Source organism: Nicotiana sylvestris, chromosome 1 (assembly GCF_000393655.2).
Source record: "Nicotiana sylvestris chromosome 1, ASM39365v2, whole genome shotgun sequence".
In the NCBI taxonomy this organism is placed as follows: domain Eukaryota; kingdom Viridiplantae; phylum Streptophyta; class Magnoliopsida; order Solanales; family Solanaceae; genus Nicotiana; species Nicotiana sylvestris.
Genome location: NC_091057.1, coordinates 126,035,245 through 126,060,074, shown reverse-complemented (window position 1 = coordinate 126,060,074; position 24,830 = coordinate 126,035,245). Strand labels below are relative to the sequence as shown.

Sequence of the window (24,830 nt, the reverse complement as noted above, 5' to 3'; positions counted from 1 at the left end):
GATTCCAACGGAAATTCCGGTCAATTTTCTCCTATAAAATGGTCACTAGCAAAACTTGCAAGCAGTTAAGCCCAACATATACCCTCACAAGGTTGCACAAAGAATTATGGATATTTACATTATCTGCATATCACCAATTTGTATTAAGGAAGAGTATTCTCAAGTTATTGCTTATCTCATAGAGCCATTTCACCTTCCAATGTATCATGCGTTCCACCAGCATCCTTGTTATATTCGTTTTATAATAGGTAGGGGTATTTAGACTCCATCTCCTCTTCTGCTTCCCATCATTTCTTCCATATTCTTGTTCCTCCACAATACTTTGACAGAAGCTACATCTTTTGTTCTCAGCTTGCAGACTTGTCGATCTAATATTGCCACTGGAACTTCTTCATATATAGATCTTCTATAACTTGTACATCTTTGATAGCGACGACCCGAGAAGGATCTCCAATACATTTCCTCAACATAGATACATGGAATACCGGGTGGACAAATTCCAATTCGGATGGAAATTCTAACTCATAAGCAACCTGTCCAATTCGTTGAAGAATTTTATATGGCCTGATATATCGCGGACTCAACTTACCTTTCTTACCAAAACGCATAACACCTTCATCGGTTAGATCCTTAGGAAAACCCAATCACCAACCTCAAACTCCAAATCACGACGTCGGACATCGGAATAAGACTTTTGCCTGCTTTGTCCCGTCCTCAATCGCTCCTGTATCACTTTCACCTTCTCAATGGCTTAGTGAACCAAATCTGGCCCATATAATTCTGTTTCACTGACTTTGAACCATCCAACTGGTGATCTACATCTCCTCCCATATAGTGCCTTGTATGGGCCATTTTCATACTGAAATGGTAGCTATTATTGTAGGCGAATTCTATGAGTGGAAGATGGTCATCCCAATTCACCTTAAAATCTAGAACACAGGCTCGTAACATATCTTCCAGTGTCTGAATGGTACGTTCAGCCTGTCCGTCAGTCTGCGGATAGAATGCAGTATTGAGATTCACTTGTGTGCCTAAACCCTTCTGAAAAGACCTCCAAAAGTTAGCCGTAAATTGAGCTCTTCGGTCTGATATAATAGATACCGGTACACCATGAAGCCAAACAATCTCCTTGATATACAACTTTGCATAATCTTACCGTGTAAGTTGTCTTAACTGGCAGAAAATGGGCACATTTTGTAAGTCGATCAACTATCACCCAGATGGAGTCAAACTTATGATAAGAGCGAGGTAATCCAATAACAAAGTCCATATTAATCACCTCCAATTTCCAGGTTAAAATCTCTATATTCTGAAGCAATCCACCGGGTTTCTGATATTCTATCTTTACTTGTTGACAATTGGGACACTAGGCTACAAATTTTGCAATAGACTTCTTCATGTTATCCCACCAATACTGCTCCTTGACATCATGATACATCTTTGTCGAGCTGGGATGGATGGAATATCGGGATTGATGAATCTCATTCATAATCTTCTCTCGCAACCCTGCTACATTAGGCACACATAATCGGCCCTGGTATCTCAGTGCCCTATCTCCTCCGATCTCAAAAGCCATAATTTTACATTGCTGAATGCTCTCTCTCAATCGTACTAAGATAAGATCTTCATATTGCCGTGCTTTTACCTCGGCTACCAAAGATGATTCTGATGTATTATGTATAGTAACACCTCCGTTATCAGAGTCTAGCAATTTGATTCTCATATTGGCTAGCTGATGAAGCTCTTTAGTCAATCCCCATCTACCTACCTCAATGTGTAATAAGCCTCCCATTGACTTATAGCTGAGAGCGTCTGCCACAACATTGGCTTTACCGGGATGATACAATATCTCGACATCGTTGTCATTCAGTAATTCAAGTAACCTACGTTGCCTCAAATTCAACTCTTTCTGCTTGAAGATGTATTGTAAACTCTTGTGATCTGTGTAAATGTCAACATGGATGCCGTATAAGTAGTGCCGCCATATCTTCAAAGCATATATTACTGCAGTCAATTCCAAATCATGGGTTGGATAATTCTTTTCATGTTTCTTCAATTGTCTTGATGCATAAGCAATCACCTTTCCATGCTGCATCAATACGCACCCCAAACCTATACCCGAGGCATCACAATATACCACATAACCTTTTGTTCCTTCAGGAAGAGAGAGCACTAGTGCGGATGTCAATCGATTCTTCAGCTCCTAAAAACTACGTTCACAAGTGTCAGACCACTGGAACTTGGTAGCTTTTTGTGTTAACTTAGTCAATGGTGCGAATATAGAGGAAAACCCTTCTACAAATCGCCTATAATATCCTGCTAGCCCCAGGAAGCTGCGGACTTCTGATGGTGTTGTAGGCCTCGGACAATTCTTTACTGCATCGATCTTTTGAGTGTCGACACTAATACCCTCATTAGATATCACATGGCCAAGGAATTCTACTGAGTTTAGCCAAAATTCACATTTGGAGAGCTAGGCATATAACTTACGATCCTGAAGCATCTGTAATACTATTCGCAAGTGGCCTGCATGTTCCGCATCTGAACGAGAATACACCAGAATGTCATCAATGAATACGATCATGAACACATCAAGATAGGGGCTGAATACAGTATTCATGATATCCTTAAAAGATGTTGGGGCTGTCACACCTCCTTTTTTACTACACCTGGAAGGGTATAAGGGAGTTTTTTCCAATTTAAGTGACAATCGAAACGGGATTTATTATTAAAAGATTCAGAGTCGCCACTTGGGATATTTAATGGTGTCCCAAGTCACCGGTTAAAATTCCGAGTCGAGGAAAGGTTGACTCTGTATTACAGTCCGCGAACCAGAAATTCGGGTAAGGAATTCTGTTAACTGGGGAGAAGAGGTTAGACATTCCCGAGTTCCGTGGTTCTAGCACGGTCGCTCAACTGTCATATTTGACTTAATTATCTGATTTTAGAATATTTTGAACCTATGTGCAGATTTTAACTTCAAAACTACTTTTATTTAATTTTAGGAATATTACAACATTATTAAACACGTCTTGAACCACGTCACATAAATGCACCCGCGATCGCCAACATATTTTAACATTGTTGGGATTTGGATTTGGGTCACATAAATGTGCACCCGAATTTAGGAAGATAAGTTATTAAAATAATGCGCCTAAAGCAACTACGCGTTAGCAATTTTGCGAGGACCATAAAAATTTGCTAAATGGCACGTCTCGATTTCTACGAATAGGCATTCAACTAATAAATACCAAAATCAGTGAACATTACTACAACCATCCTTAGCGACGCTGGAGATTTCTTGGGAAATTTTATGATAATATTGTCCTTGTAAAGAAATAGATTTCCTCAGCCATTACTAGTTCCTATTTGCAATAAATCGAACAAAATAAAAAAGGCTTTGTACGAAAACCTCAAAATCTAGCATTAACTTCATTCACAATATACTCAGCAGGCTACAGACCCCTTTAAAATACCTAATGTTATCAGCCTTGTATGTAGTAGAAGCAGAAAATTTGAGCAGGGTCCTTCGTGCAAAACGAAGGACACTAAAAGGGGTCAACACTAATATAAAGGCAAAAAGTTTTAGCATTCAAATGATAATTCAAACAAAGAAAAATTAGCTTAATTGAAAAACTTTATGACCAAATCAACATAATAAGAGAATAGAACCTTCTTGCCAGAATCCCATATGAAAACATAAATCAATCAGAATTCTAGTAAAACAACAAATCAACCAACCTTCCATCTTAATGAAATCGAGCAAAACAGATCAACCATGACAACAGAGCAAAACACCACTTGGTGATTATTCAATTTAATAAAAGTTGAACATATGCTAATCAACTTAACAAGATTCAACTCCAAATCTTAATTGGGATAGAAATGGAATTCCATTGTTCTTAGCAGGAAGGCTGGCCAAATGAATGAAAATGAGGTTGGCCAAATGAGTGAAAATACACACAAAAAAAAGCAATTTGGTATCCACGACTGTCCAGACCAAACGAAGCAGAGTTCATAAAGCTAGGCACTATTGATTTTCCTACAAGTGATCTGAAATGGAGTTTCAGCAAACAGCAACCCAATGAACTTATAACTCAAAACTAAAAACTTGGTCATAATGCAAACAGAGCCACAGCAAGAAAGAACAGCTGATTAACTCGGATAATCACAAAAGCAAACATTAACAGGGGTAATCTCAGCAACTTCAAACCAGCTAAACATGCGAAAATGATCATGGAATCAGGGGAAAATGGAGACTATTCAGTGATTCATGTCGAACATGCTGAGATAAAATAGTAGATTCGAGCAGATTACTTTGAGCATCAACATGTCGTATACAGCCAAAGCAATACAGGCACCAGTCGAACTGGTCATTTAACTGGGACTGGTCCATATTATGAAACTGGAACCAATGAACACGGTCATTTAGACTTAAACCAATCGACTTCAACTAACAGCAGTGTGACGCCTTCAAGAGTTCATACCGTCTCAAGGCTGAAAGCAAACATTCATTTGAAAACGACAAAATTTGACTCAAATGAAAACTCGATGCCATAAAAACAGTTAAATCATATAAGCAAAGAGGACAACCCCTCAAACTCAGCTTTACTAATTGAACATACTTAAACACATCACACCACTAAGAAGAGATTCACCAGCAAGAAATTCAATCATAGAACCACACCATTCTAGATAGAATGCACAGTTCAAGAACACTTTTAAAAAAAATAGAGTTACATGGGTAAAAATAAAATCAAACCTGAAGTTGCGAACTTTTGTTAATAATTACAGCCTTAATAATATGCCTTTTGCCTTCGAGTACTAGCGAGTTTCAACAGCAACTCAGCAGAACAACAATAGAACCAAGGTCGAACTTCAATTCATTTTTTTCATCACTTTGGAAATCAAAACCGGACTCAGATAATAAAAAATTATATATTCTTCTCTTAAACTTTGAAAGAACTCTTAAAAGAAGAAAATCAATTTAGAGAATAGAAACCCAGAAGTTAAAGAAAACCTTCCAACTTTTCTCTCAACATATTTTTCGAATCCCCCTCTCAAAATCGGATCCAGTTCCTTTTGAGAACGAATCCCTTGATGAATGTGGGGCTCGGATTGAGTGAAATCAATCCAACGCCTCACACTCATCCAGTGAATCCTCCTCTAGAACCTTCCAATCGTGAGATATATCCAATATCGAGCGAGTGAGAGGAGAGGGGAATCTTGGCGTCAGAAACCGTTAGAACGGTAAGAGGAGAGATGGGGGGACGCGTGGGTTAGGAATTTGGGATTCACTCGCCTGAATTGGGGCTTGGTTCGAACGAGAACGACGATTGAACAGTGAGCATCGTTTGTGCTCTTGAGAGATTAGGGCTCTGTATTTGTATGTGTATAACGAAGCTGAGTCGGGTTTGGAGGGCATCTGGGCCAGGTCTGGGGTAATTTAGGCAAAAAATAGTTGGGCTTGGGAGATTAGAATTTAAATAAAAAACCAAACTTTCAACTTTCTTCTCCTTTTAATTCAATTCTTTTCAATTTTTCCCGAAAATCCTTTTTTCCAACATTAGAGTAACATCTAAATTAAATTCTAAAACCTAATTAACCTCTCAAAAACACTAATTAAACCCAAATAGTAATTGCCATAATTAATAAAGGAACACTAACTGAAACAAAACTACTCAAAAAATCAAAAATTAAACTAAAAGTGCAAGTTAACTATTTTTGTGATTTTCCTTTTTATAAAACAACTTAATTAATTAATTAATCCTAAAATATTAAATTAAATCCTAAATGCAAATGCAACACATTTTTTGTATTTTTCACTAATTAAAATGCACAAACAAAAATGCAAACAATTAATAGAAAATGCCACGAAAATCCACAAAATTGCAAACACTGAAAGAAATTATTTTATTTTGAATTTATGGGAGTAATTCATATAGGTCAAAAATCATGTGCTCACAGGGGCATTTGTTAGCCCGAACGATATCACCAAGAACTCAAAGTGCCCATATCTTGTCTGGAAGACCGTCTTCGAAATATCCTTCTCCTTAACCCTCACCTGATGATACCCTAAACGTAAGTCAATCTTGGAGAAATACTTGGCACCCTGGAGTTGGTCAAAAAGGTCGTCAATCCTTGGAAGTGGATACTTGTTCTTTATAGTAAACTTATTCAACTGTCGATAATCGATACACATCCTTAACGACCCGAATTTCTTCCGCACGAACAAAACTGGCGCACCCCAAGGTGAAATGCTAGGCCTAATGAAGCCCTTATCCACCAAGTCCTTCAACTGTGCCTTCAACTCTCGCAACTCTGCCGGGGCCATTCTGTATGGATGGATAGATATGGGTTGAGTGTCAGGCAACACATCAATGCTAAACTCAATCTCCCTTTCAGGAGGAAGGCCTGGGAGTTCATCTAGGAAAACATCTGGAAATTCATTGACCACAGGGATTGATTGTAGAGTAGGCGGATTCGCCTCCGCATACCTAACGCGAACGAGATGATAAATATAACCTTTTGAGATCATCTTCCTTGCCTTAAGATAGAAAATAAACCTACCTTTCAGCGTAGCAATGTTCCTCTTCCATTAAATGACGGGTTCACCAGGAAACTGAAACCTAACCATTTTCATATGATAGTCAACATTTGCATAACATGAGGCCAACCAGTCCATCCCCATTATCACATCGAAATCAACCATTTCTAACTTAAATAAATTTGCCGAGGTTTGACGACTACAAATCATCACTGCGCAACCTCTATATACCCTCCTAGCAATCACAGAATCTCCTATCAAAGTAGATACCGCAAGTGGTTTACTTATCAATTCAGGTTCAACGCCAAACTTATTAGCCACAAAGGGTGTAACATATGATAATGTAGATCCCGGATCAATTAGCGTATATACATCATAAGAAAACACAGACAATATACCTGTAACAACAACTAGAGACGACTCGAGATCCTGTCGACCTACTAGAGCATAGGTTCGATTTTGAGCACCACTCGAACTCGGCACTGCACCTCTACCTCTACCATGACCTGTCGGCTGCTGAAAACCCCGTGCTAGAGGTCGAACTAATGAGGAAGAACCAGATACAGATCCAGTCGACTAAGACATACCACCACCTTCTCAATTAGGATAATCCCGTATCATATGGCCAAGCTGTCCTCAATAATAGCACGCATCAAAACCGCGACGACACAGTCCATAGTAGGCCTTACTGCACTGATCACAATGTGGTGTTGGGGGTCTCGTCTGACTAGTATCCCTGTGATGTTGCGAGCCTGATGCCCGTGAACTCTGACCTGGACCAGAATAGGTCAATCGATCATATCGAGGCCTCTGAAACTGTGGAGGATCACTAGATATAGGAGGCGCCAAACTCCTCAAAGACTGGGGCATGACGCTGCCTCTAAAGTCATCACAATACCCTGCAAATCTCGCCCTCTTATGCTGGCTCCTATCCTACTCCTTATCTGCCCTCTGCTGGAACTTACGATCCTCTAGGGTTTGGGCATAAGCCTGAATACGGGAAATATCCATGACCTCCACCAAGGAGGTTGTCGTGCACTCATTTATCAGATATGGTCCCAACCTGTTCAGGAATAGATGCACCCTATCACTCATCTCGGCGACCATATGAGGAGACTACCTTGCTAAAGAATCAAACTGCATACTATACTCTCGCACACTCATATTACCTTATCAAAGGTTCAAGAACTTATCAACTCTAGCTCGTCGTATCTCAATTGGCAAGTAGTGACGAAGAAAGGCCTCAGAAAATTCCTTCTACACAGCTGGAGGATCATTCGGACCCCTAGATCTCTCCCAACTATCATACCAGAAAATCGCTAAATCCTGTAACCGATAAAAAGCCAACTCTACTACCTCTGTATCACTAGCATGCATAACCCGCAGTGTACGATGAACCTAGTCAATAAAAGTCTACAGGTCCTCCTTGGAGTCTGATCCGGTAAACACTGGAGGGTCTAAATTAATAAAATCACGAACTCTTGTACTAACTAGTTTATCAGCAGCACCTGTATTCTGCCTCTAAGCCTGAGCAGCTACCAATCTAGTCAACAACTACAAAGCACTCCACATATCCTGGTCTATAGTGCTAGACAGAGGAACTAGAGGTGTTGGGTGCCTCCTAATATCCTCTGGAGGAGACGGAGTAGATGATGTATGAGAGGGCATCTCACTCTAAGTCTCACTTTGGCCTACCCTGGCTTAGGGCACCTGACTAGTACCCTCTCCCGCTGCTGTATCAAACTGTCTACTAATCGTTTGCTTCCTAGTCGAAGGCATCACTGAAAGAAAACAAGGTGAATATTAGATATGAACACTTACGACTCAACTCTACGCACCATCTAGAATCAGGAAGAAGGTAACAACCCTAGATGTAATGTAGCCTCCTGATTATAAATGTGGCACGCTACACATCCATAATCAAGACTCTACTAGACACGGCTCATAGACAACCCCTAGGACACACTTGCTCTGATACCAATGTTGTCACGACCCAAACTGGATGGACATGACTAGCACCCGGCCATACTTGCCGAGCACCAACATATATTTTATCTAACCTTTTTATTATCTTTTAGGGCTGACGAGATCAATATAAATGGTAGACATGGATCATCTACAACCAACAATAAAATATGATGGAATGAACATACATAACATGGGATGACCAGACAATCAAGAAACTACATATAAGGTACGAGCTACCATGCTACCATGAAAGACTATACAACAAAAATTCAGCCTACAAGGCATACCAAACTATACATGAGTCGACACCTGTTCATGAGCCTCTAAAGGAACATAAGTGATGCAACATAGCCGGAACAGGGCCCCGACATACCCATAATGTCTATAACAAAAATGCATACCAAGACCACGGCAAGTCCGAAGAAGGGATCTCGACAATCACTGCTAAACTGGACAGCCTACTGTGGTGGGGAAGCTGCGTCTACCTGTCTATCAGGACCTACAGTATGACATAAGCTATCCACAAATAAAAGGACATCAGTACAAATAAAGTACTGAGTATGTAAGGCAGGGAACCATAAGTACGAACAATAATGTAAACAGGGATAGAGAATGTGCAACATGTAACATCTGGGTACATCTGAGGACTACTGACATGAAATGCATGATACATTTGTATATATATATATTGTAAGCACGTGATTTTTGCCCAATATGAGAATTACTCCCAAAAATTCAAAAATAAAATGATTTTCCTTGGTGTGCAATTTTGTGATATTTTGTGATATTTCGAATAATTATTTGTATTTGTCTGTGCATGTTTATTTGTTAAATTAATAAAAATACAAAAATATATCGCATTTTGCATGTAAGATTTAATTCTACAATTTTTAGTAATTAAATTTGTTTTACAAAAATTAAAAATTACAAAAATAGGCATCGTTTGCATTTTTAGCATTTAATGTCTAAATATACAATTTTATGCTTAATTATTATTTAATTGTGCGTTAATTGTTATTGGGAGTTAATTTGCATTTTTATAACTTAATTTAGTTCTTAATAATAGTTTAAGTATTTTTATAATTTAGTTTTAGAGAAATAAAAGAAGAAAAGAGAGCGAAAATATAAAGAAAGTCGGAATTGGGCCTCTTCTTCGATTTCAAGCCACAGGCCCAAAAAATGGCCCAATCTTCCCTACGACCCAGTCCATTTCGAACTGGGTCGACCCAGTCCATAACCTAAAAGACCCAAACCCCCTTTGTCTTTCATTTTTTACAAAACAAAAACAAAACAAAAAAAATAAAAGAAGAAAACCCTAGACTTAAGCCATCCGCCCCCCCCCCTCCTATCTTCTTCTCCAAACCTCACACAACCTCCCCATCAATGGCTACTTTCCCTTCCATGGCTGCCCGGCAACCATCCTCCAAATGATCACTCCAAGCGCCGGAAAATCAGACCCCTCCACCGTCCGCCATTGACGAGCAACGTTGTTGCTGCGTTTTGCTCGTCGACCAGCTCAAACCTTACGTCCAAACACGCCTGTCGCAGCTTCTTCCTCGTCATGACTGCCTCGTCCAGCTCAAGATTATTTCAGCTGCGTTGATGCTGCCCGTTTCTTCCCCCGCTACTTCTGCCGATGTTTCTTCTTCTCCCCGTCGTCCTCCTCGACGGACTGCGGCTGCCATGGTTGTCGTTGATGCTGCTATCACTGCTTGGACGCCACTGCTGGGACGCCACTGCTGGCTCGCCGCTGCTGGATCGTCGCCGCTCCTGCCTCGTCGCGGCAGTTGCTTCAGCTGCCCCCGATGCTGCCGCGCTGCCGCCTCACCTTCGTCCTCTTCACTTCGGCCTCGCGTACACGGATGAGTTTTGGTCGATGTCGTCGTCGTTGGTTGGTCGTCGAAACAGTCCGTATGTATGTTGTTCGATTTGGTTAGTAGATTTTTTTTTTTTTAGTTTTATTTTGTCCGTATTTTGTTTTGATATTTTTCGAATCTAAAATCGGCGAATGTTTGTTTTGTTCATGGTTAGATATTTGATTTTTGGTTTTGTTCATGTTCATGTGCTTTGTTAAATCAATTTTCAGATTTCAAAATAGAAGTTTAATTAGTTGTTTTCATATTCATTTCATGTTTGTATTATTGTTTAAGTGAATATTTGTTAGTTTGATGTTTGTTAGATTCAAATTGAAATTTAATTAACTATTTCTTCAATTTGTTTCATGTGTTTATGTATTGTTAGAAATTGTTAATATTGTTAAGTTCAAGCTTAAGTTCATAATTGTTTATTCGTCGATCTTGTTATTTGTCTAAAAAGAATTTAGTTGTGTTAAAGGAAATATATTGATTTAATCGTTTTAATCCGTCATGTTTGTTGTGTTAAAATAGATTCATTCATGTTCATACTTTGTTTGGATGATCTTGAATCCGAATTTTGTATAGTTTGATTTCTTGTTTATCATTTATGATTATTTCTTGAATTTGTCTCATAATCTTGTTTAAGTTTAATATAGGAATTGTTTGTTGTAATGTTGTTAGAGTAGTTGATTTTAAGTTCAATATTATTGAATTTAGAAATCTAAATATACTTGTTTGTTGTTGTTGTTGAATCCGAAAATAGGATTGTTTGTTGCTAAAATATTGTTCAATCAAATTTTAGTTGTTCTTTGTTGTTCAATTTGTGTTCATGTGATTTGTTGTTGAAATGTTGTTGAAATCATGTTCATGTGCTTTGTTGTTGAAATGTTGAAGAAATCATGTTCATGAAATTTGTTGTTTGAACATTGTTAGAAATTAATCATATTGTCTATATTTTGGTTAAGTTTGATTAATTGATGTGTTATAGCTGATGGGTAGTTTGGTAATTTGTAGTACGTTCAGGGGTAGTTTGGTAATTTCAGTAAGGTCGGAGGGGTAGTTTAGGAATTGTATATTTTGTAATTGTTTATATGAAGCATGGGGGACAAAATGAAATGGGGTGGGTTGTGATATGGTTATTTAATATAAAGGGGGGACAAGACAAAATTTAGTGGGGGGAATCTTGTATTATTTTATGTTAGGCATGGGGGACAAAATATAATGGGGTGGTGTAATATGTTTATTTAATGTAATGGGGACGAGTGGGAAGATAATGGGTTGGGTAGAGAAAAAGTATTGATTTTAATTAATTGAAAGATTTATGGGATGGGTTATAAGAAGTCTTGAAATCAGAACATAGAAAAAAAAATACACACACAGATACGAGAGAATACAGAAGAGAAAGAACGAATCTGAACAGAAAGAAAATAAGAGAGAGAAAAAAAAAGGCTGAACATTTAAGAGAGAGAAAATTCCGAAAAGATATTTAAACTTTCTAAAAAAACTAAAAAAAATCTTTTGCTTTCTTTCATTGTTTGAAATCAGAATTAATTGTTGTTTCATCAAAGCTTGAAGCTTTTGTTTTTGGGATTACTACTCCACCGATTTGCAAATTCGGTTCCTGGGTTACTGTTGCTGGACTGTTTGTTGCTGCACTGTATTGTCATTACTACTGCTGATTCTTATCTTCATTTTCTTTTGCTTCCAATATCAGGTACACAACTGACACGCTGGTTATTGTAATCCGAAATATGAAGCATGAATACAAATGAAGAATAGAGTGTTAAATTTTTAATTTAGTTTTAATTTTTTTTGTATTGTATTTAGATTATTCATGTATTATTATTCTGTCAATCACTGTCATTTGGCATAATCAGACATGTTATAGCGATATATTAAATAACGTCTTAACCGGATTATTAGGAAATATATTCAAGACGGATTACTAATTAAAACTGTTTAATAATCAAAAATAGAAGAAATAACGTAAAAATGGCGTTATTGAATCAGTTTGGCAAAAATTGATTAATTCCTTATTCATAAGGTTTTTTGTCAACATTAAGCTAATCGGAATCATGTAGTTAATTTCAGTTAAAACATGAATTAGTTTGCGAATCAAGTATTAGGACATGATGTGAATTAAAACAATGTTAGTTAAGTTTAAATTGTTTAACTTTTAGAAATATGGTATAGTAATCAAGTTTTTCTTTCAATTTTCAGTATTTGTAAATAATTAATTTCAATAAGCTTAAGTCATATTAACAATATGTTTTAATCCAACTATGGGATAATTAGCTTTTTTTTACTTTTTGGCAATTCCATGTTGTTCGTAATTATCATTTTAGTAATATTACTTTCCATTAATATTTGTTTTGAATTAGTAATTAATATGTTATTTTTAAGTATGTAGAGATTGACTTCATAATTATGGACAAACTTAGTAATAATAAAGATGTAGTCATTAAAGGGTATTCATAAAATAAGGGAGGATCTCGCTAACAAATAAATAAATATAAATAATACAAAAAATTGCAGTCCTCCAATCTTATTTATTTATTTATATAAGAAAATACCTAGATTTCAAGATGGGCGATTTGGTAAAATTCACAGTCTTACCTAATAATATCATAACGCGTAGTATTTTGGCGCATATTTAATAAGGTTATTTTCTTGAATACGGGTGTACATTTATGTAACCCAAATCACGATCTTGACGAAGTCAAAATGCGTCAACAAATCACGCGTGCACTGGTTGTGGCGTGGCTCGAGATGCGTTTTCACGACGTTGCAATTTTGTATAAAATAAATAATGATAAAAGCGGTTTTTAAAAGTTAAATTTGCACATAAGTTTATAATACGTATTATATCAGATAGTCAAGCCAAATATAACAGTTGAGCGACCGTGCTAGAACCACGGAACTCGGAAATGCCTAACACCTTCTCCCGGGTTAACAGAATTCCTTATCCGGATTTTTGGTTCGCGGACTGTAATACAGAGTCATTCTTTTCCTCGATTCGGGATTAAACTGGTGACTTGGGACACCCTAAATCTCCCAAGTGGTGACTCTGAAATAAATAAATAAATCCCATTTCGACTGTCCTTTAATTGGAAAGAACTCCCTTCACCCCTTGCGGGGGTGGAAAAAGGAGGTGTGACATATATATATATAAAAACTTTTAAAACATACACCTCTGTGGGCATAATCATCATTATATCGTACCCGTCCGTAATAGTCTCGATAAAAGCGTACCCGGCCATCATAAGGCTCGGTAGAATCGTACCCGACCACGTGGAGCTCAGTAAAACCCAACTGATCAGTGGTTGCACAATAGGTGCCATACCAGGCCAACTATAGCGCGGATCGGTAGAGTAAAATAGATACATATATATAATGCATGCTCGACTTATGGAATCATGTTCTAAACCTTTCGGAGTGACGTAAGATCGGTATCCTCTGTACACATTATTAGGACTAACTCTTCACTATGAACCTTATAAGAATCAGGAAGTACCAACAATATTGATAACCTAAGAATAAGAGAAGCAACATAAACATCAACCGTTCCATAAGAGGGGAAATAATGTAAGTACTGCTAGCTTCTAAGAGTAGAGTATCTTTGGAAGCTCGTTCATTACATTATGTACAATCGGAGTCGTGCAAAAGAAGGAAAGGGATAGCCTCGCATACCTTGTATATACTGCCCAACCTCAAACTATGCAAATTTCACGACTCCTTAGTCTATAATAGGAGAAATGACACTATCTTTAACGTTTAAGCGTCGTAACTACTATGTATCGACCACAACCTATTTTACGATGAAACGGACAGCACATCCCCTATTTATATGACATCCCACAAGTGAAAACAATCACCAAACAGCCTAAACAACATCAATTTTAATCATATTGAACCTCCAAAACAGTCCACCAACCGATAACATTAATACCAAGCCTTTCGATATATATTTCACAAATTCTAGATTCAATGACTTAGCCGCAACTTGGATAATCTTAAATACATGTAGAGTAATAGGTTACTTACCTTTATACAGAAAGAACAACTCCAATTTGACCTTAATTGTCCATGAAATATCCCTCCAATCCTGCCACAACAACAAGGAAGCAAAACTAGCAATCAATTAGCATTTTGACACTAGAATCACTTTAGAAGGCTTGAAATAACCTAGGGTTGATATTAAGAACTTGAGGGAGTATTTACAGAACATAAACCCCTTAAAAAAAACTTCCCACATGAGCTGGAACAACATAAAAATGAGCAACAACAAGAAGAACAAGAAATTTACTAGCGCCACGGGATTCCCGACACTTGATTTGTGTTATTTGCCCTTTGTTTGGGTCTTAAATCTTGAGAGAACCTTGAGAAGGTGTTTCTAGGGTTCTAAGGTATGAATTTAGAGAAAAATACGACTTAAAACGGGTTGGAGGCATCATATATATATATATATATATATATCCAAATGTCTTAAACCGCCTAAGTAGGCCCCATAGAGAGGTGCTTGGCCCAGTCTCACGAATATCTCTCTACTCCGAGATTGTATCGACAAACGGTTTAATGTGTTGGAAACTACACTTATAGATCTTCAATTTTGTGGGTAGATCAGCCCATATTGCTAAGTAAATTGGGAGAAAAGCTAAGTAACATTTGACCTAATGTTTAAGTAAAATTATAAACCTAAGTTGCGACAATTTTTGTCGACTTTTGTCTCATAACTCGTTTGACTTCAAGACTTATGATACGGATATTTTATGATTCAAATACCTTAAAACACTACCACTTGAGTGTATTAATCACCTCTAGGTTTACCCAAAAATACGGCTGACAACATCCTTGATTCATTTAACTTCTAATACTTGTTAACCACCCTTATACACCTTTGTATCATTTAAGACTAATATGATTAACTTATTATCACCTTAAAGATAATATCTTCATGGATTTACATCGACTAACTTATGGCATGAGCTAACATACATGAATATGGGTTGTAACAATTGAGTTGGGTAGAAAGTGTTAAAAAGGCTTGCTCAGTTGTGATCAATCGATTGGGCACCAGTCGCGCCTCCCGAGGTTGGGACATGACATATGATATTGTGTGTTGATCATTAAAATTACTGATTATAAGTAATTAAACCTATAGACATGATCTCTAGGTGATTTACGCAGAAGTTGGCAGTGACGACGGTTGGAAATACTCAAAATTACCCAGTTTGATCCTATAGCCATGCTTTCTAATAGTGGCAGAGCTAAGCAATGAATCAGTGTTTGGAAAATTTGATATTAACACTTTAAGGCTAGTGGTATTACCCTATAGGCAGGATTTATAACGATTAGCGATTGAAACTGATTTTTTATACTTAGCTCCTATAGGCATGTCTCCTAAGTAAGCAATTATAATAACAACAGCGAATTAGCCAATCGAAGTCCTATAGACATGATTTCTATATGGATATTGGTGTCTAACAAATATGCTGCAATTATGCAATTGAGAGATTTGTCATTTTATTTCCTATAGGCATGATATCTAACAAAACATGTAGGAGCAGAATATGTTGAACGAATTAAACACTCAGGTCCTATAGGCAGGTTATCTAACAACACTTAGGAGCAGAAGAATAAATTAAACACCTATAGGCAGGATTTCTACCCATTTCATGTATATTACAATAGACCCATTTTCCCAATTTTACTAACATTCCAATAGTTATTACAGTATTATTACAGGCCTAAAGAATAAAATAAATTACAAAGTTACAAAATAACTATAGTAGGCCTAAGATAGGCCCAAAGTATACCCAGCCCGGCCAGGCCTTCCATTTCATATCCAACAGGCTTCACCACAGCCATAAGTCATAGCCAATCAAACCAAGAAATCAATCTTCATTTACACACAAAATAGCTAAACCAAGTAGTCAGAGCTGATCAATGCCATTTACATAAACCAATTGGCTCATTCAGTAGGTGAAAAGGGGTAGAATAGAACAGTTAGGACAAAGTGCCAAGGAACCTTATATCCTAGTGTGTCAGAGTTCAAAAGGGTCTCAATTGGACCCTGAGCAGTGCTCACACTAGGGAGGTCAATGATAGAACCTAGGTAGCCTTGGCTTTCAGCCTGCTAAGAATGAGAACTCAAAATAACCCAGGTAATAAGTGAAAGAGAGTAAACTAAGGTTGAGAGACAACACTGAGGGATGCAAACATAGTCAGGTTGAGCACATAGAACAGATAATCGAACAGGCTTTAGGTTTTAAGAACAGACTTACCAAAGATTCAGAAGAACAAGTTTAACACCTAGTGCATGAGTAGTCACACATTAATAGAACATGTTTGCAGGATTGGTGTACATAGACTCATAGTAAGTAAAAGGTTTAAATTATGCTAAGTATAGGTCCTAGTATTACAAGAGAGAATCATATTAATTGGCAACAGAATTTAGACAGGTTGAGAATAGATCATTGCAACTACTGGGAAGTCAAGACATGCTAGAAGCATACTAATAGGCGACATGATCAAACATGCTATATAGGCAAGATATCATCACAACAAATTCACAATAAGATAGGGAACAGACTTGTGACATATAGTGAATGTATACATTCGTTCTTTTGAATGTAATCAACTAGTCTATTAAAAGGGATACGAATTATGCAAGTAAAGCATGTTCAAGTAACAAGATTGAGAGAAAAATTAAACAACAAAGAGATTCTAAAGTGCAAAGGTCCTAAACATCAGTAAGTTGCAACATATAGGTTAGATAAGCTTGAAAGGAATCTAGTTTACTCAAATCAGGTTTAGGCATGCTTTCAACTGTCAATATGAAGTTAAAAGTTAAGGAGAGCTAAAATTGAAGTAGAACAAACAGCATTGCACACAAAACAACCCAGAAGAACACATTAAGCAAAACTTCAAGAGTGAAAACATATGCAAATCACTGATACATAGGAATGAAACTACGAAGTCCAGTAACACACCAGTTAAGCGAAAAAAACAAGAAAGAACAAAAGTCCACTGTATTCTGAATATCAACGAAGAGCAAGAACCTAGAATTTCAGTGGCCTTGGCTTTCAGCCGTCCAAGAACTAGAGTATAGAACAAGAGAATTAGAGAACACAAAGCAATAACTTCAGTTTTTAGTAAACGTTTTAATGATTAAGGTCTGTCTTAAAGGGGAATGGGGGGTTTATATAGCAGTAAAATTAAATGCACAAACAAAGAAAATAATTGATTAAACACCGGTAAGGAAAGAAATCAAGTAAGCACAGACAAAGAAAATGGATAAATCTCGCATGCAAGTTAGTAAAACAATAGAAAAAGGAAAAGTATCAAACTCCAAACCCTAGTTAGGGTTTTAAACTCGAAATAGGACAACTAGTATGAAGGATCCAGTTCATCTTGTGTATATGGACAATATATCACACAAATCTTCAAGATTGAGTCAATTCTCATTAGATATAGAGGTGGTAATTGCAAAAATTAGGCAAATACCTAAGTAATACCAAAATCGAGTAACCAGTACCAAAAGAATCCAAATATGGTACGTAAATAATGGTAAAATACCATTATCAACGGGATTAGGAGAAATAATAAAGGGGAGGCGGCTAGGGTTTAGGTTTGAGAGATGAGAGGATTCAAAGGCAGCGTCTGAGATGAAATGGAAGGGTTTTAAGCTTGTTGGGTTAATTAAAACGGGGTGGAGGAGGATGTGGGTCGTTGATCTTGAAAGATCAACGGTTGGGATTTAAAAATGAACGGGGGCAGATTAAAATAAAATGGCTACCGACCCGGTATTAGACATGGATCGTTTGGTCTTGGGCCAGAGGTAATTGGGCTAATTTGGTCCGAATTTTGGTTTTAAAAATGGGCTACTGTTTAAATACATAAAATTTAAAAAATAATTTATAAAAATAATTAATATATAAATAAAAATATTATTGATGCAATAAAATAATTAGCAATAATAATTTGGCATTATGAAAATATAGAAGGCTATTTTGACACAAATAATATAGATAAAAAGCAATTATATATGAATATAAGATGTTATTGCAAAATTAAGTAAATAGCTTTAAAATGCAAACATAATTATATGAAATAAAGCAAAATATTATGAAACATATATGAGGATGAAAAATAGTAATTTTGGATGATCAAGTCATCATAAAATAATTTGAGGGAATAATTAATAATTATTCAAGCAATTTAAATGCAGAAAAAATCATTTTAAAAGCTCTAAAAATTATGAAACATTATAGAAAATGCTTGTATACATTTGTAAACTAAATAATTATGCAAAAATAATGTTTTGAAAGTATATTTATATTTTGAAAAAAATATGAGGGAAAAATTGGGTATCAACAGTTGTCCCTCTTTACTCGGGAATGATGAAAGAGTTGTCGGGTAAAGAAAATAATGACCAATTTTGGCCGAATTGAGCGAGGAATGATGTGATTTTAAAAAAAAATGGGGGTCGAACCCTGGTTCCTGAGTTTTCTACATATCCCTGATGTCACGGGAATCGGGCCACGTGTAGTTCTAGATCCAACGGCGAACGAAACCGATGGAGTGGTTATAAGAATGGTTGTATGTTTTGGAAAGGGTTCTTTTGGGGTAGGATAGTATCGGATGAACTTATGCAAAATCATGAGTGAATTTGAGACATTATGGGTGTATCACAGGACAAGTATCTGAATGGTTATCGAGTAAAAATGTGTAACTGATGGTGGTTGGTTACATTTGAAGTAATTGCATGATATGAATGTTATAAATGGAAACTAGAGTAAAGATTGCTCCTGTTTGAGGAACGGTTACTTCCTGGTTTACCTGCAAAACTAAAAACATAATGCATGCAGATATATATGGATTATTGCGAGAATTTAAACATGATGCAAAATCCTTTTGGAGAATAAAGGTTGTCTTTGTACGGTGAGGATGATGTCCTTAGACCATGATGTCTTGGGCCATAAATCGCGTGATAAGAGATTCGCAGGACATGGAATGATGTTCTCAGGCCATGCAAATGGTGCTTTTGAATAATGATGTGCAATATTGAGAGATCCTCAGGCCATAACATGGTGTGTTCAGGCTATGAGGATGATGCCTTCGGACTATGGCGCCTTTAGACAAGATGGAGAAGTTTCAGCCCATGAGATGCAAAGACATGATGCTTGGTCATATGAGAAGCGAAACAAGATAGAGCTTAGTCTTGCATAAGATTGGGGCAGAGCTTAGTCCTAGGAAAGCAACAAAATAGTGCTAGATTTCAAGTAGCATAGCATTCGGTATTATGCAAGGAAAGGCAGAGCTTAGCTTTATGTAGTTTAGGAGGCAGGGCTTAGCCTCATGCAAGAAAGGGAGACAGTGTTTAGTCTCATGCGATTAGGAGACAATGCTTAGCCTCATGCAAGGAAAGGCAATGCTTAACCTTGTGCAGTTGGGGAGGTAGGGCTTAGCCTCATGCAAAATAGGAAACAATACTTAGTCTCATGCAATTAGGAGACAATGCTTAGTCTCATGCAGGGAAAGGCAATGCTTAGCCTTATGAAATTGAGGAGGCAAGGCTTAGCCTCATGCAAAATAGGAGATAGTGCTTAATCTCATGCAATGGAAGGCAGTGATTAACCTTATGCAATTGCGGAGGTAGGGCTTGGCCTCATGCAAAAATAAGAGACAATGCTTATTCTCATGCAAGAAAAGGAGACAGGGCTTAGTCTCATGCAATTAGGGAGGCAATGTTTAGCCTTGTGCAAAATAGGAGACATGGCTTAGTCTCATACAATAGAAGGCAATGCTTAGCCTTATACGGTTAGGGAAGCAAGGCTTAGCCTCATGAAAATAGGAGACAGGGCTTTGTCTCATGCAATTAGAGAGGCAATGCTTATCCTCATGCAAAATAGGAGACAGGGCTTAGCCTCGTGCAAAAATAGGAGACAAGGCTTAGTCTCATGCAAAGAAGAGACAATGAGTGATAGCAGAGTATTTCTTATCTGGACACATGTTTGCATTTGGCAATTTTGTCGTTATGAAGATAGTGATTTTTATATGTGTATATTTCTGAATACTCCTATTATGTTCATTGTGCCTGCATCCAAAGAAAAATTGTGAGTTTTTCGAGAAAGGTTGGTACATGGTTTTGTCTTCTGCCTTGCCTGGGCTTCCTGTCTTGCGACTCTGTTTGAATTACCCTAGGTAACGTCTGGCTGTCATAGAAATAAAATTTTCGAAAAATATGCATGCATTTGATAAATATAGTTATTTAAAAACATAGTAATATGCAATATCAAGTAAATTAGATGAACCAATGACTGTGACACTTTTAGAGACATTGCAACTTCTTTACACTAGAATTTTGAGGAGGAAAATTCTACCTCAGTTTAATAAGCAATTCTTCGGCCGTTCCGCATATGATGAAACTGGTTGGACTTGCTCCGGAATTTTGAGGGTCCTCCTCAAAATTCTACCCCAGTTTCTGACCATGGGGAAAATGAAGATTTTATTCAATTGTGACCGAACCCACAGGGTTGCGTATGTATCTCCTCTTAAATGGGAATCAGGTCAAGCGTAGTTCAGTTACATCAGATGAAGAAATGCAAACAATCTAAATATAGTATCTTTTGACTGCGTCTGAATTGATAGACTTTGGCCTAATTTCTCCGTCCATTTCTACGAGTATGAGTGATCCTTCTGTTAGTACTCTGTGAACTATGTAGGGTCCTTGACAATTGGGTAAAAATTTTCCTTTGGCTCCATCTTGATGCGGGAAGATCCACTTTAGCACCAGCTACCCCAGTGTGAACTGCCTAAGTCTGACCCTTTTGTTGAAAGCTCTGGATATTCTGTTTTGATAAAGTTGACCGTGGCATACAACATTCATTTTTTTCCCGTCAATAAGAGCTAATTGTTCATAGCAACTTTGTATCCACTCTGTGTCGCTTAGTTCAACCTCTTGTATGATTCTTAAAGAAGGAATTTCGACTTCGATGGGAATTACAACTTCATTACCGTAGACCAGCAAGAAAGGAGTTGCTCCGGTTGATGTGCGGACTATGGTACGATACCCTAATAAGGAAAATGGTAATTTCTCATGCCATTGCTTGTGGTTGTCTACCATCTTTCTCAATATTTTCTTGATATTCTTATTTGCAGCCTCTACGGCTCCATTCATTTGAGGCATGTATGTTGTGGAATTCTTATGCTTGATTTTGAATGTTTCAGACATGGCTTTCATTAAGTCACTATTGAGGTTGTCGGCATTGTCGGTGATGATGGATTCTGGTAACCCGAATCAGCAAACAATATTGAGGTTGTAAAATGCAGCCTCAACCTATTTTGTGAAGTAGTCTATGGCTACTAAAATGAATCTGTGCGCATTCGAAGTGGCGGGCTCGATCGGACCGATTATATCCATTCCCCAAGTGCCAAAAGGCCAAGGTGCACTTGTTGCATTGAGTTCATTTGGTGGAACCCATATCATATTTGCATGTATTTGACATTGATGACACTTTTGTACATACTTGATGCAGTCCATTTCCATAGTCATCCAAACATATCATGCTCTCAATATTTTCTTGGCTAAAATGAAACTGTTCATGTGTGGTCCGCAAGCTCCGGCATATATCTCTTCGAGCAGTTTGGAAGCTTCCTTGGCGTCAACGCGCCGTAATAATCCTAGGTCTGGAGTTCTTCTGTAAAAAATTTCTCCACTTTTAAAGAAATGGTTGGATAATCTTCGGAGTGTGCTATTCTGAGTATGATTTGCATGCTTCAGGTATTCTCCTTTGCTAAGTATTCCTTGATATCATGGAACAACGGATTCCTATCCATTTCTTCTTCAACATGAGCGCAATAAACTTGCTGATTATGGATTCTTACTAGAATAGGGTCAATGAAATATTTGTTCGGGTGTTGTATCATGGAAGACACAGTGGCCAATGCATCTGTGCACTCATTCTGGATTCTCGGAACATGTTTGAACTCTATCAACTCTTGCACATGATACATATACGGTAGTATTTTGGTATTCTTTGCAGCCCACTCTCCTAGAACCTGATGTACAAGAAGGTATGATTTACCAATTACCAACAATTTCTAGATATTCATGTTAATGGCCAAATTAAGCCCCAAGATGCAAGCCTCATATTCTGCCATATTTTTGGTGCACGAAAACCTGAGTTTCACGGATACTGAATAATGTTGACCTATCTATGACACCAAAATAGCTCCAATGCCCACTCTTTTGAAATTTGCAGCCCTGTCGAAGAATATTCTCCAACCATCATAAGTTTCGGTGATATCTTCTCCTACTAATGATACTTCTTCATAGGGAAATATGTTTCCAGTGGTTTGTATTATCCTTCTACAGGATTTTCTGTAAGATGATCTGCTAATGTCTGTCCCTTGACTGCCTTCTGAGTTACATAGACAATATCAAATTCACTCAATAGTATCTGCCATTTTGCTAGTTTCCCTGTAGGCATGGGATTCTGAAAAAATGTATTTAAGAGGATCCATCCTTGATATGAGATATGTAGTGTAGGCACAGAGGTAGTGCCTCAATTTCTGATCTATCCACGTCAGGGTGCAGCAGGTGCGTTCCGGCAAAGAATACCATGCTTCATAAGATGTGAACTTCTTACTCAGATAGTATATGGCCTGATATTTTCTCCCCGTCTCGTTATGATGTCCCAAGACAGAACCGAAAGCCCCATCTAGTACGGACAAGTAGAGTAGCAGAGGTCTCCCCGGTTCTGGTGGGACCAGGACTGGTGGTGTGGACAAATATTCCTTGATTTTGTCAAAAGCTTTCTAGCAGTCTTCAGTTCAACTTGTTGCGGCATCCTTCTTTAACATTTTGAAAATTGGCACACAGATTATAGTTGATTGTGCTGTGAAGCGGCTGATATAATTGAGATGCCACAATAAACTCATCACATCTTTCTTGTTCTTTGGAGGTGGCAAATGTTGGATAGTTTTGACCTTTGACGGGTCTAGCTCTATTCCTCGGCGACTGACGATAAATCCTAACAACTCCCCGGCAGGGACCCCAAAAGCACATTTTTCAAGGTTTAGTTTTAGATTGTACCTTCGAAGCCGATCAAAGGACTTTCTCAAAATCCCCTATATGATATGTACCCTTCTTGGATTTTATGATGATATCAACCATATACACTTCTATATCTTTGTGTATCATGCCGTGGAAAATGGTTGTCATGGCTCTCATATAATTGGCCCCATCATTTTTTAGACCAAACGACATTATTTTATAGCAGTACACCCCCCCCATGGTGTAATAAAAGTTGTCTTATCGGCATCTTCTTTATCCATCCAGATCTGATAATATCCCGCAAAGCAACCCACAAAGGATTGGACTTCGTGCTTGGCACAGTTGTCGATCAGTATGTGTATATTGGGCAGCAGGAAATCATCTTTGGGACTTGCTCTATTTAAATCCTGATAATCGACACACACTCTGCCCTTCACATCCTTCTTCGGAACTGGCACGATGTTAGCCAACCAACTAGGATATTCAACCACTCTAAGAACTTTAGATTTGATCTGCTTGTTGACTTCCTATTTGATTTTCAGACTCATATCTGGCTTGAACTTTCTGAGCTTCTGCTTACAGGCGGACACATCGAATTGGTAAGTATTTTATGAGCCACTATAGATGTGCTCAAACCTGTCATATCATCATAAGACCATGCAAAAATATCTTCATACTGTTTCAGGAAATGGGTGTACTCTTCTTTCTCTGATGGTGACAGGTGAATGCTTATGCGAGTTTCTTTGACTATTTCAGAATCTCCCAAATTGACTATCTCGGTTTCGTCCAAATTGGACTTAGGCTTGTTCTAAAAATTTTCCACTTCTTTGACAATTTCCTCAAGCTTATCTCTTCTTCTTCTATTTCCTCTTAATCACTATCCTTACGGTGTGTTGTCTTATTACATATTGTAGTTGTTGATTCATCAGGATAAGTAATAATAATCCTGTAGAGAAATGTAAAGGATAATAATGAATACTAAAATAGCAATGCATTAAATAAGTCTTTAAAATATCAAAACAAGTACGGCTCGATTACTCGAGCAATTATCTCAAAACAAAATATGTTAAAGACAAAATACTAAAAATGTCTTAAATAATTAAAATTGCTTTTAAAAATAGATTGTGCTAATTGCCAGGCTACCCAGGAACTCGACGGGCCCAGGACGGTGCAGCGCGCAGTCCAGTTCATGAGAACAACTCATTTTCACACGGTCTGAATAGTAAGGTCTTCCTCCTCCTCCCCCTCAACTATTGCACTGCAATCCATGTCTTCATCATCCAGAAATAGGTTCCTTAGACCAGCTAAAGCTTCATCTTCTTCAGATCCCCATATCATGTTAGTTTGTTGAAATTTCTGGTGCAAATGCGGTATTGGCTGTTCAAGAGGGTAATAAGGA

General features: G+C 37.6%; 1 protein-coding gene across 1 annotated transcript; it reads right to left on the bottom strand.

Moving 5' to 3' along the window:
- Nucleotides 1-735: 735 nt before the first annotated feature.
- Nucleotides 736-3,748, bottom strand: LOC138874445 (uncharacterized). Its single transcript, XM_070152883.1, has 5 exons — nt 3,742-3,748; nt 3,477-3,564; nt 2,491-2,669; nt 1,646-1,941; nt 736-1,041 (listed from the first exon to the last, which is right to left on the bottom strand). Exons 1-5 carry the CDS (start codon nt 3,746-3,748, stop codon nt 736-738), a joined length of 876 nt encoding a protein of 291 aa, XP_070008984.1.
- Between the last annotated feature and the right edge of the window lie 21,082 nt (nt 3,749-24,830).